Source organism: Misgurnus anguillicaudatus, unplaced genomic scaffold (assembly GCF_027580225.2).
Source record: "Misgurnus anguillicaudatus unplaced genomic scaffold, ASM2758022v2 HiC_scaffold_33, whole genome shotgun sequence".
NCBI lineage: Eukaryota > Metazoa > Chordata > Actinopteri > Cypriniformes > Cobitidae > Misgurnus > Misgurnus anguillicaudatus.
In genome coordinates this window covers 797,908-812,577 of record NW_027395283.1, presented here as the reverse complement: position 1 = coordinate 812,577, position 14,670 = coordinate 797,908, and the positions used below count along the sequence as shown (strand labels likewise).

General features: G+C 37.5%; 1 protein-coding gene across 2 annotated transcripts in view; it reads left to right on the top strand.

The window, feature by feature from the left end:
* LOC141363240 (protein NLRC3-like) overlaps nucleotides 1-13,014 on the top strand; it is a 102,679-nt gene extending 89,665 nt beyond the window's left edge. For both annotated transcript variants that reach the window (XM_073865830.1, XM_073865829.1), the window contains 2 exons: nucleotides 9,909-10,082; nucleotides 11,038-13,014. In XM_073865830.1, the coding sequence (XP_073721931.1) occupies nucleotides 9,909-10,082; nucleotides 11,038-11,059 (196 nt within the window). In that variant the 3' untranslated portion in view covers nucleotides 11,060-13,014. The remainder of the gene's footprint in view (nucleotides 1-9,908; nucleotides 10,083-11,037) is intronic.
* The last annotated feature ends 1,656 nt before the right edge of the window (nucleotides 13,015-14,670 follow it).

Here is a 14,670-nt window from a genome sequence, read left to right as displayed (position 1 = left end):
TTGGGTAGTTTGAATCTGCCCTCTATAGCATGTCTGGTTTCATAATTATGCTCGTTATAACTAAAACATAACTCCCGATAAAGCACATTTGGTAATTCAGATACTACAATATTTCTTGTCAGATTAAGCAATGAGGCTTTAAATCTCTCTGTTACCTTTAACCAAGACAACATAGCGTGCATCCAATTTACATTTGTTCTATACAGACATCGAAGAGCACATCGCGCTGCCTTGTTTTGAACCCTTTGAAGCACTTTGATATGAGAAGAAGCAGCACAGGACCAAATCTCAGAACAATAGTCCAATTGTGATAGTAGCCTACAAGTGTTTTTATAACATCTGCCACCATATTAAAAGGCAATAAATGGGAGCACCGTTTAACCATCACAAGACTTCTGCTCATCTTGCGTACAGTGCTGATGTGTTTGGACCACAACAGCTTGTTATCAAGTTCTACTCCAAGAAGTTTAACCTCTTGTACCTGCTCGACATTTGTATCCTTCACAGTTATACACAATTTAGGCTTATTCAACAGCATACATCTGGTTCCAAACACAATACTTTTTGTCTTTTCAATATTTAGTGCTAACTTATTATTTATGATCCACTCATATACCAATTTTAATTCTTCCACTAAAACATTTTGAAGTTCACCAATTGTACCTTGTGAAGAATAAATTGTTGAATCATCAGCATACATAGATATTTTTGCTTTTTGTAACACTAAAGGCATATCATTTGTCTACATAGAAAACAGTAGCGGACCTAGACAGCTTCCTTGTGGTATACCACAACACACATCTCTGTTATCTGAAAAACTTCCATTAAAGAAAACAGTCTGTTTCCTATTCTCTAGGTAACTTTGAAGCCAATGTAATGCTGCTTGACTAAAACCATAACATTTCATTTTTCTTAATAAGAGATTATGGTCAATAAGATCAAAGGCTGAGCTGAAATCTAATAACACTGCTCCTGCCAACATCTTATTATCTAATGCCGTGAGCCAATCATCTGTCATTTGAGCCATCACTGTAACAGTTGAATGACCAACTCTATAAGCGTGCTGAAAGTCAGTACTTAAGTTATTATCTGAAAAATAGTTCTGAATTTGTTCAAAAACTATTTTCTCCATCACTTTACTCAAGGTTGGTAACAGACTAATTGGTCTACAGTTAAGACCACAAAAAGGTACAGCTGTACTTTTTGGTAATGGTACAATCTTTGCTGTTTTCCAAGATTGCGGATAAATACTCTTCTGTAAACTCAAGTTCAAAATACTGCAATTACATTTGCCACTTGTTTCAGCAACTTTGAGTCAATATTATCTACACCCGATGGTTTTTCTTTACATTCTAATAGTAATTTCTTTACTTGACTCTCCGTTACTTCAGTAAATTTAAATTCACAAGTCTTTCCTACCATGATCCTATTTCTTATTAACATTTCTGCTTTTGTATTATTCGTTTGTATTTGACCCATTTCATTTCGAAACTTATCAATTTTCTCATAAAAATACTTAGGCTTCGTAAGGCTGCAGTCACACCAAAAGCGTTTATGGCAGTTGCAGGCGCCTTTTTTGAATGATATTCTATGGGCAGGGCGCGTTTGCGCGCTGTTTATGCGCGCCGAGCGCCTTGCGGTTTTCTGCCGCCTGTCGCGCACGCGTTTTTGAAGGAGCGCTGAGAGCGGAGAAAGCGCCTGACGTCATTCGCGTCTTCCATTGTCCAATCGAATGAGGGGAGAGGCGGGCCTTACGTTGTGGTCAGTGAAGTTTACAGTTGCTTTGAAGAACCGGACTCCACTCGCTCACTCTCTCCTGCGTGTTTATGCATCTCTCACCCTCAAACAAGGTCAGAGCAAGCGTCCTCTTTTTAAAGTTTCTGCTAATATGACAGTTAACAGCAAAAGAGCGCTCACGCTTCAATATTTGATTGACAAGACAGCTGACTCGGTGGTTGCTTAGCAACATGAAAAGCCGCGCCGCACTGCTCTTTTTTTAAAAAAGGCAGTGCGTCGCGCCTTGCGTTTGCAAGCGTTTAAAGCGCTTTTAGTGTGACTGCGCCCTAAGAAACCTATCCCCTAATTCAAGAAATGTTGGAGCACTCTTTACACCTCTTCCCAACATGCTATTTAAAATATTCCATAATTTCCCGCTATCATGTTGATTATGCGATATCAAATTTCCATAATACAGCTTCCTTTTCTTTGTATTCAATTTAGTCACATAATTTCTCAATTTTCGATAGACTTGCCAATCGGATTCAAAATTGGAGTTGTTTGCGACTTTTTTGGCCTCATCTCTTTGTACCATACAGTCCTTTAGTTCCGCATCTATCCAACCAGCTCTTGTTTTCCTTACAGTTCTCTTTATTAACGGAGCATGTTTATTACTTACTTCTAAAAATAATGTATTAAATTCTTTTACTGCATCATCAAGATTATCACTCATTAGAACCCCATCCCAACAAATATTACTAACATCCTCCCTAAAATTATTCTCATTATAATGTTTATATGATCTTTTTACTATTACTTTAGGTCCCTCTTTAAAAATTTTGGTTTTCCTTACCACTACTACGAGATTATGATCGCTACACCCTACTGGGACAGATATAGATTTACTACAAAAATCATCAAAATTAGCAAAAATATGATCAATCAAAGTAGATGTTTTTGTGCCATCAGTCCTAAGGCAAATCCGAGTAGGTGAAGTCACAAGTTGTTTTAAACCACATGCCTCTATAATAGAATGAAGCTTGTTCCTCATAGGACATTGTAATAAGTTCCAGTCTATATTAAAATCTCCCATAATAAAGATTTCATTTCGACTGTCACATACATTGTCAATCATATCACATATTGTATCTAAATAATCAGAATTTGCATTGGGTGGCCGGTAGCAACAACAAATTAATACTGGTTTTAAATGTGGAATATGCACTTGTAACCATAGTACTTCAATATTAGATAACATCAAATCTCTTCTCATTTTAACTGGTATATGTTCTTGTATATAGATTGCAACCCCGCCACCCTTTGCATTTCTGTCCCTCCTATATATATTGTATCCTTGTATATGTAATGAGGAATCTTCAAATGTGGAATCCAAATGGGTCTCCGTAATTGCAAAGATATGTAAATTGCCTTCAGATAGAATATTTGCAATTTCTGTTACCTTATTCCTAAGACTACATATGTTTAAATGTCCTAATCGGAGTCCCTTTTTGGGTAGTTTAGTAAGAGTTACCATTTTTAATTATTTTGAATACTATTGTCTGATTTATTATAATAGTCCACATGGACCTATAATTTCTGCATTTACATTCATATTCACCAGGTCCAACCATGAAAAAACATACACACTCATTCATACACATATTCATACAAACATAACATCTCCCATAATTTATATCCCTATAATATGTGATTCCTAGCACACCCAAATCACCCCACACCCCTACCCAAAAAAGATTATCTGAGTGCATAAAACGTAAACCAAAATACAAAACAAAAACTGCTTCCTAGCTCTTCTTACTCCCCTGGGTAAATGTCTCTTTTTCATACTTCAATTCAATTAGTTAAACAGTACCTGGCGGATATCTCAGTCTCTTGTAGAGGATGATGTCAAACATAATCCACTACTCCATTCCGACAATGCGGAAGTAAACAAAGACAGCATGTATCCTGACAGCTGTTCGGCAAGAAATTTACTAAGACTCCTTACTGGCGTTTTTTACTTCCATGGAGTCAATAAACCTTGCTGCCTCGTCTGAGTCTTGAAACAGGCGTTGGTCAGATCCTCGGGTCAACTTAATGATAGCAGGATAAAGCAAGAAAGCTTGAAAACCCAGTTTACGAGCGCGGTCCATTATTGGATAACATGGACGACTTCGCTGAGCAGTGACATCGCTAAAGTCCGTTGTAAAGCGAATTATTTGACCAGCTACTTCCACGTCTTTCTTCCTTGCACATCGCAAAATACGGTCTCTGTCTGTATAACGAAGACACTTTAGGATTATGGTCCTTGGAAGGGCAGAAGATTTTTGCGGTGGACCAATGCGATGTGCTCTCATCAACTCCGGTGGATTATTGACCAAATCGGGAAACCATTTGGGAAAACTCCGCACAAGGTAAGCTAAGGTGTTTCCCTGTTCCTCTCCTTCTTTTAAGTTGACAATGCGGAGATTCTCTCTCCTCATCCTGTCTTCAAATGAAACAATTTTGTCGTGTAACAGCTTCAGCGTATCGTCGTGTTTAGCTGTTGAATCCCCAACTACTTTCATCTGTGCTTGGAGAGACGTAGTTATTTTCCGTTGGGACTCTAAATCCTTTGTGTGATCAGCAAGAGTCTTGTTGATTGAATCCAGTCGATGTTCCAAACGTTCATAGCGTTCATTAGCTTGTTTGTCTGCTTTAGCGAAAATTTTTTGCAGTGTGGCCTCAAGTGACGCCACAGTCAGCTCGGCCTCGGCGTCTTCCATACTTTTTGTTGTTCTTGTTCGAGGCATATGCACTATCCTAAGCAAGAGACACAATATACTTAACTTATTTCTAATTAAGATCGTAAACTACTGTCCTGGTCTTAGAAGGTCTTAAAGTCTCTTAGAGGGGAAAAATTATCCCAGGAGGAGCAGTGAGCTATGAAACCTCTATTCCGCCATCTTACAAGATCCTCAACATCATCATCGTCTGTTACCTTTTACTATCACAAGGAGTAAATCACCACTCTGGTTTCTATATTTTGCATTGACCGTCATTTGTCCCATCAACGGAATGTTCTCACCGGAAAAAAAGGACAGCCACACTTTAGTTTCTTTCAGTGGCAGATGAGAGAGATGTTTCTTATACACTTTTTCAGAAACAAGTGTTACAGCGGCTCCCGTGTCAAGCTGCATATCTACCGGGGTTCCTTCTAACTTGACATTTACACAAATGTCATTTTTTCCATTTCCAACTGTATTTGTGCGGTTTACTGTATTCATGTAATACAAACCGAACAGTTCCTCATTATTTTCATTTCCAGCTGTGTCATTTTCACTGCTGTTTTCCGCTACATACTGTGTATTTCCCTGCCTAGTTTTAGTTTTACACATCCTGGCTATGTGTCCTACCTTTGAACACTTGTGGGATGTCTCTGTCCTATATCTGCATACTGGCGCTGCATGATTGTTACCACCACATCGGTAACAGGACTGGTGTGTTTCTGGTCTCTGTGGTCTGAAATTTTCACTTTGTTTGTTTTTGTTTTTCCACGCACCTTTGTTTTCTCTCTTCTTGTCTATCTTGTTTACAATCACAGGTCCTTTCCTTTTACTGGCAAACTCCATCGTATTTTTCGATGCCATTTCCATTGATAAAGACAGTTCACATGCTTTTGCAAATGTCCGATTTTGTTCCGTAAGCAATTTTCTCTGTATAGTCTCCACCCTCAAACCACTAACAAATCTGTCCCTCAATGCTTCATCTAAATGGGGACCGAATTCACAATGTGTGGACAGGTGCTTTAACGCCACCACATAATCCGACAAGGACTCATTTTCTTGCTGGTTCCTTTTTTGAAATTTAAACCTTTCAGCTATAACTAGTGGCTTGGGCTTATAATGGGACGTTAGTTTTCCGCTCAGTACTTCATATGAGAGGCTACTTGGTTTATCTGGTATGCAGAGGTTTTTTAACAGTCCATAAGCTTCAGCGCCTATTACTGATAGGAAAACGTTGGCCTGTTTAACCTTGGTCCACTTCAGTGACGATCATCCATTGCTCAAACCTCTCGAGGTATGATTCAAAGTCTTCTGACCTTCCTTGTACTCGCCAATGTTTCCGATGAAAAATGCCATGTTGTTCCGTTTAATGCACGCCACTCAGTTTACGTTAGCTTTAGCAGACGGCTATCTTATAGCATTCCGTTACCTTCGTATAAACTCTTTAATTTACTGCCTCTGCAACTGGGATTTCCTGTCCACTAAAAAGGCATCCGATGCTCGTCGCCACTGTAATATATTCATTTGAATCTTACACTGTTAATATATCCATAACAGCTAAGAATGACGGAGACCGACTTTCACACTCTGTTACTTTTTATTGCAACTCTCAGACTGCATTTCGCCAGTAAAACATCCGGTATTACTGCATAATTAAGTCACCACTAGATGGCTCTGTATAACCACAAATAAAACCAAACAGTTATAGTTTCAATATACTACAGTTACTATCTGGACAAGCACGTACTAAATGTCCAGTTCTTCCACAGCCAAAGCATTTCATCACATCAGTAGATACAAAGACTGTATAATCAAAGCCATCAACTCTAAACTTCAAAGTCAGGTTAAGTTCCTCTCTGTTATCTTTGAGAATCATGTAAGTAAATCTCCGAAAAGATACTACATGCTTTATCAAATCCGATTTACTTCCGAAGGTGATTTTTTACACCGGAGTGACTATCTTTCCAAAACATGGCAGTTCCTTTTTTAACATTTCGTCCTCAATAAACGGCAGAACGTTAGACAAAGTGACTTTCCTAGCAGGAGTAGAAAGAGGAAGCACCGGGATGAATAAACCACTGATTACAACTCCTTTCTCCACAACTTCGTTGCTTTCTCAACTGAATTTAAAGGCGGAGTCCACGATGTTTGAAAAACGCTTTGGAAAAGAAGACGGGCCGACTACCAAAACACACTTATAGCCAATCAAATCAAATCATATGCCGGGTTGCGTATGTGTGGGGTGGGTCTATCAACAGAAGGTCCAGATTCTATTGGGGTAGGGGCGTGTTTGTTTAGGTGATTTCAAATATCAACATTGGCTTTCAAACATCATGGACTCCGCCTTTAAAAACAAGACCATAGTGTTATTCATTCTTGATGCCACTAAAATACATTGATGTCCAAGAATGCACTCCTCTACATTTACCGCGGATACCATCTTCACGCCGTGTCTTTGTGTAAGGGAGCTCAAACTAGTGTTTGTGTTTTGGGCTGCCATGCTTCCCAGTAATACACTGGTTGCTGACGCTGGAAACCCCCCAGGGACAACCTTATTTCACTTTACTACGCCACAGATACCAAAAACTCAAAAGGAAATAATAAAAAAAGAAAAAAGATTTGAAAAGAAAAAAAGATTTAAAGAGAGAAAGCAATAGTTTTTGCCACCAGGCTTGTGCACAATTCAGAATTTCAGAATTGACCTCCATTCAATTCATGAATTGGAATTTGAATTGAATTGACTCCGCCCTAAAGGAAGTTGAATTTGAATTGGAATTGGAATGACAGGAAGTGGAATTAAATTCATGGCAATTCAATGAAATTCCACAGTCACACAACAGAAAGAATCTCACATACATTCAGTGTTAGGAAAGTTACTTTGGAAAATTGTTTGGCAACCATTTTAAATTCTTGGTTAAAGTAAAGCATTCTGGGAAATGAAGTCATGTTCCATCGTGTTCCAAAAAATTACAATTACAAAAAATCAAACTTAATTATTTGTTATGTGACTAGAGTTTTTAACATTAATTGCTGAGGGGGAACATTTCCTGTTAATGTAATCTGTACAAGTAGTTCAAACTAATATAATTTATAGAATATGTAATGCTATCATATCTGACATATACTGTAAAGCTTCATTTTTAACACTTCACTTACTGTATAATATGTATATGAATTTCTTTGAATTTCTATTGAATTGCAATTCTGCTTCCTTTAATTCAAATTCGAATTGTAATTCTAGATCCTGTTTTTGACATCAATTCAAATTCAATTCAAATTCAAGAATTTAATTGGAATTTAGGAGTCATTCTCAATTCAATTCTGAATTGTGCACAAGCCTGTTTGCCACAGCGGGCATAAAAACCACTTACACTCACCACACGCTCCTCACAACCGCTCGCTCAATCAGACGCCCACGCATGCGCACACACACAGACAGAGAGAGAGAGAGAGAGAGAGAGGTAAGAATGGTCCCCACGTCGAGAAAACTTATTAGAAGACTTGAAATTTGTAAAGGATTAAAGTATATGTCACTCGTTTAATTACAGTATGTTAACTGAATAACACTGAATATAACTCATTGTATAGTTTAATAATGTATTTTGATTACACAAATCAAACCTAACTATATGATTGTTTTAGCTGCTGACCAGCATAAGGAATCTCTATGGCTAATTTATAAGACATGTTGCTGATACAGTACTGTATTGTTAATTGAGTCTTTTTGGGCATCTTATGCCTAGAATTATTCAAGGAGATTGATTCTTTTAACTTCCTTTAAAGTTTGATCAATTGTGCATAATGACATGTGCAACAAATGGATATAGGGTGTCAAACTCATAGATTTGCACAATTTAAAATCAGACACTCTTTTTAAAATATTTGGGGTCAACCTCTGTGACAGCTTTAAATGGACACTTCACCCATTTGCATTAAGCTTTGTATAGTTATAACCCCAGTCATGTTTTTGAATGGTCATGCATCATTCCTTCAGTTTCCACTGAGACGGGAGAAATACAGATTTCAGTGTGCACTTCCTTCTTTCAATGATGTAAAAATCATTTTGCATCATTGAAAGAAGGAAGTGCAATGTCTTTGTTGAGGGGATGAGACTACAAACACCCCTTTTCTCTGTCAAATAGGCACCAAATTCTAAATGTATGTTACATTTCGACTACAAATACAACACTTTCAATAAAGATTAATGTTTCTACGGGTGAAATGCTCTTCTAAAGCTGAAACTTATCAAATCCTATCAGAGTTCCAGAATGTCATTGAAACACACCAGTGGCTTTGCTGTCATCAGTATTAAACATGTTACCCCTCTAATAAAAAATAAATCACAAAAAAACATGTTACCCCTCGAAGTACCCCTCCCCACAGAGCCCCCCCCTCACATAACAAATCCCAATTTAACCCCTGTGTATTAACAGTATGTATTTATATTCAATTTAATTTGATTCATTACATTCATTTAGATCAGGTTAATTTTTTTGTGCTTCTCACAACACATTTTAAATCAAAACAACTTATCAGCAAATACATGTTTCATGTTATAATCAGCAAGTTTATCAGTCAGGGTTTCAAAGTAATGTGCATATGGGAATAATATACAGCTATAAGATAATACACTATGTGGTTAGTTAACAACTAACTAACAGCAACATTGACTGGGTTTTACCCAGATAGCACAGGTACGTCTGTAAGATGTCTGGTAAAGATCTGGAGATCTGGAATACATCTGGTGTGTAAAAACATCTTATAAAGGAAAAGAGCTGCTTTACATACATTCTAAATCAAAAACGTCTTGCAGACATCTTCAATATGTCTATAGGACATCTTTTAGAAGACGTCTCACAGACGTATTGCAGATGAGAAAACAATCTAAATAAGACATCTTTGCAGATGTAAACGCAGACATCAAATAGACGTCTCCGAAATGTATGTGTGCTATCAGGGTCTGAATGCACTGACAGAGGGCCCCTCACAAAGCTTTGCTTAGGGCCCCCCAGCATCTAGGACCGGCACTGAAAGCAGTGAAGGCAGGGGTGAGGGAAGAAAGATGACAGCGTAGCAGATTAACCGGCAGGGCATGCACAGAATGATGTGGAGGTGAATTACATTGAGCCATTTGAGACAGGAGACAGAATTACAGTGGGCGATTTGAGACGGGAGAAAAATAAATATGTGACTCCTCGACTAAAAAATTGGCGTTGACAAATTTTTATTGTTGATTACGTTGACTATTCGCGACAGCACTAAACACTATAAGTCCTGTGTGATGGATTTATTTTGGCATTTAAACACACAGTGTCTCAGTTACTGAGGGATTAAAAGAGGAACATTACATGAAGAGATGGAGGTTAGAGATTTGTGGACAAACTTTGTAGTTTAATATCATTCACATAAAGTCTCTGTTCTCTACAGGTTGTGGTGTTGTAACCTCACAGATGAAAGCTGTGTTGTTCTGACTGCAGCTCTGAGATCAAACCCATCACACCTGAGAGAACTGAATCTGTATAGGAATAATCTCACAGATTCAGGAGTGAAGCTGATCTCTGACCTGAAAGATGATCCACATTATAAACTAGAGTCAGTATGGTGAGTAGAGCTCATTTAAATAAATGTTTAAAGTAAACTCATGCAGTGTCATTTAAATCCTAGAATATAAATATTAGAAATAAATGTAAATTGATCTGCTGCTGTTATAGGCTGTGTATCCTTTAATCCCAACAAACAGAAAATATGAAGTGTACATGAACAACACTTGATGCTTTGTCAGATCAACACATTAAGAATTCAATCCAATGTCTGAGTCTGTTTACTAACTGTGATGTTGAGTTTGTTCACTCCAGGATTTAATACTGTGATCTTACTCTTCTTACACATTATATATGATGTTTGTTAATGGGGTTTGTTTGATAGGCCGACACCTCTATAGTTATGAACACTTGACTAGATGTTCATCTTTAACTCTTTTTATAACAACTTGGTTTTTATTTCATGTTTTAAGCATTATTTATCAAATCATCAGAATACAGACAGAAATAACAACACAAACATAATATATACACAACAGATAAACACAAAGTACAGATGATAAATGATAGAGATGAAGATTAGAAAAAAGAAGAGAAAGTCAACTCTTAAAATCTGATGGACACTTCACACAACTCTCTGTCGAGCTTTTATGCTGTTTCTTTTTATTTACACGACTGTCAACCTCCAGGACTTTTAAAATAAAGCATCACCTTCATTTTCTTACTGTTTGTGTGTGAACTCATAAAACTGTCAGTGTGTCATTATATTATACTACATACATATCAATACATTCATCTCTTACATTGACATCAAATATTCAGAGGAAATAGATGAAATGTGTTTTTGTATTGTTGTAGCTCATGTGTATGTGATAAACAGATTGTTGACATGTTTATTATGTTAAGATTTCTTTCTATAACTGACTGACAGCACTAATAGTTTGTTTTTCTATCTCTTCATCTGACACTGATGATGATCTCATATCTGATTGACTTTCTCTTTCATTTTTATTCAGGACTCATGCACATAGACGATAAGGATATAAAGATGTTTGTCTGATCTTCAGTATGATCTGATGGTGAATAAGTAGACACAATAGGGACATCACTTCCTCTTAATCGTATGAGTTGATTATTCAGTACAGAATCTGATCTGTGACTTTATCCAAATCTGACTTTGAAGTGTTGGAGGTAAATCCTCATCCTAACTCAGCTTCAAGAAGTCCCATAGGATCATAAACTGAAGTAAATACTGACAAGATTCCTCTTCTTCTACACTGTTGGGGTTTTTAACTTCATCTTAAACTGAAATGTGTTCAAGTTCAGCACAACATTGAAGACTTGCAGCTCATTTATCTCTAAATCCAAATATTGGATGTCTTTACTTTTGTGTTCTTCAGGATCTGACTGCAGGACTTTTTGATGATTATGTGATCAATTACAAAAAAGTTGAGACAATGAATGAAATGTAAATAAAATCACAATGCAATCATTTTTAATCTTCTAGGACAGGTGGACAAGATTTTATTTTTGGAGCTGGACCATAAAACAATAAAACCTCATTCTGTGTCCATTCCAGAGAGACGTGTTGTCTCTCTCCACAGGGTCACAGATACCCAGGAACTCATCTGTATTTCTCCCCCTCTCTCTTCTCTCTTAAGGTTCTGACTTAACACATGTAACATTGAATATATCATATGTTGTGATGGTGTAAAGATTTTTACATGGTGTCACCTCCTGAAGAGATATAGATAACAGATGGTTAACAATCCCATTTAGTGCTTTTTAGGGTCACGAGAACCTGACCAACCAAATCCTGATTTGGGACCTTAAGAATTCTTGTCTCATCTGTGTATATAAGCTGACTTGGCCAGAGACTTTGGGAAGCATTCTGCAGCAAGAATCTTCCCCACACTTTGTGTGTGTGTGTGTGTATTTGAACATTTACATTTATTCATTTAGCTGACGCTTTTATCCAAAGCGACTTACAATTGCTATATATGTCAGAGGTCGCATGGCTCTGGAGCAACTAGGGGTTAAGTGTCACAGTGGTGTGTCACAGTGGATTCAAACCCGGATCTCTCACACCAAAGGCGTGTGTCTTATCTGCTGCGCCATCACCACCCCATTACATCCAACATCATGGATCCAATACAATGCATCCAAATGCATCTGTTTTTAAATGTTTTTTTTAATGCTACCTCACAGATTTATTGTATATGATGACTCTATACCTGTGGATATGGTGAGATGAGAAACATTTAATGCTTTAAAAAAACTCATGGCACTGTACACGTGCTGAAACGTTTCTGCTATCCGCACGTTTGTAAATTCTTTATCTCCTGTTTGTTACAAATAAAGTATTTTTAGAGTACAAACCTTTTTTACATACTTGTAAATTATTTTTCGTGCAAAACAAATCACAATTATTTAACATTAATCTTAAACTGGGGGTCTTCTTCTGCCACTTAGTTTTCAGTTTACAAAGTCCGTCATCTAAATATGGATTACATATAGTGGCAGTGCAACTGGCTTTTAAAGGGGATGGGAGCTGAGACTCTCATTGGTTTATTGCACGTTACGCCGAAAACACACACATTACTCATTAAAAGAATAGGAACAACCCTTTTCGCACAAATTATTCTTCCCATCGTTAAATTAGCAAAAGTGGATTCGGACACGCCCATTTAGACCGTGCGCTTTAGACAATGCGCTTAGATTGTTAAAATAGGGCCCTTTGTGTGTGTATTTAAAAACATAAAGGAAGAAAACTTTAACAAGAATCTTCCTAAACCACTTTGTGTGTCTTTGATTGTCAGGTATGATTTTGACATTGTGATTTTGATATTTTCTATGCTGACGTTGATATTTTTATTGATGAATTTGAATAAACAAATTATTGATTTAAGTGTAACTTGCCTGGCAAAATAAATAATATTCATTTTAAAACTTGTCAAGTCTTTTATTATATTATCAGTGTTTTAGATAAATATTCTGAAGGGGACATAGAGAATTACCTTTATTGAAAATATGATTGGAGTACTGGCTTTTGGAAGAAACAGTACAGCATCTTAAAACATCAACCTGCGCCCTTGACACACTCCCCACATCTTTTTTCAAAAGTGTCTTTAACTGTTTAGAAGCAGATATCCTAGAAGTGGTAAATTCATCACTTAACTCTGGGACTTTTCCAAAGTCCCTTAAAACTGCAGTTGTTAAGCCCCTCCTGAAAAAGAGCAACCTAGATAACACTGTGCTGAGCAACTACAGACCAATCTCAAATCTTCCTTTCATAGGCAAGATCATTGAAAAAGTTGTTTTCAATCAGCTGAACAAATTCCTAATTTCTAATGGTTACTTTGACATTTTTCAATCTGGTTTCAGACCACACCACAGTACAGAGACAGCGCTCATAAAGATAATAAATGATATTCGCCTCAATACAGACACAGGCAAACTATCAGTGCTGGTGCTACGACCTCAGTGCTGTTTTTGACACTGTCGATCACAACATACTTCTTGACAGGCTGGAAAACTGGGTCGGGCTTTCTGGGGTGGTCCTGAAATGGTTCAAGTCATACTTAGAAGGGAGAGGTTATTATGTAAGTATAGGTGGCCATAAATCTGAGTGGACATCCATGACATGCGGAGTCCCGCAAGGCTCAATTCTAGCGCCACTCCTGTTCAACCTGTATATGCTCCCACTAAGCCAAATAATGAGAGAGAACCAAATTGCCTATCACAGTTATGCAGACGACACCCAGATCTACTTAGCTCTATCCCCTAATGACTACAGCCCCATTGACTCCCTGTGCAAATGCATTGATGAAGTTAACAGTTGGATGTGCCAAAACTTTCTTCAGTTAAACAAAGAGAAAACTGAAGTCATTGCGTTTGGAAACAAAGATGAAGTTCTCAAGGTGAATGCATACCTTGACGCTAGGGGTCAAACAACTAAAAATCACGTCAGGAATCTTGGTGTGATTCTGGAGTCTGACCTTAGTTTCAGTAGTCATGTCAAAGCAATAACTAAATCAGCATATTATCATCTCAAAAATATCGCAAGAATTAGATGCTTTGTTTCCAGACAAGACTTAGAGAAACTTGTGCATGCTTTCATCACCAGCAGGGTGGATTATTGTAATGGCCTCCTCACTGGCCTTCCCAAAAAGACCATAAGACAGCTCCAGCTCGTTCAGAACGCTGCTGCCAGGATTCTGAGCAGAACCAGAAAATATGAACATATCACACCAGTCCTCAGGTCTCTACACTGGCTACCAGTTACATTTAGGATTGATTTTAAAGTATTATTAATGGTATATAAATCACTCAATGGACTAGGACCTCAATACATTGTTGATATGCTCATTGAATATAAACCCAACAGGTCACTCAGATCATTAGGATCACATCAGCTAGAAATACCAAGGGTTCACTCAAAGCAAGGAGAGTCAGCTTTTAGCTATTATGCCAGTCGCAGCTGGAACCAGCTTCCAGAAGAGATCAGATGTGCTCCAACAGTACTCACATTCAAATCCAGACTCAAAACACATCTGTTTAGCTATGCATTTACTGAATGAGCACTATGCTGCATCCGAACTGATTGCACTATATTTTATATGCACTATTTTAATTATTTTCTATTTCTC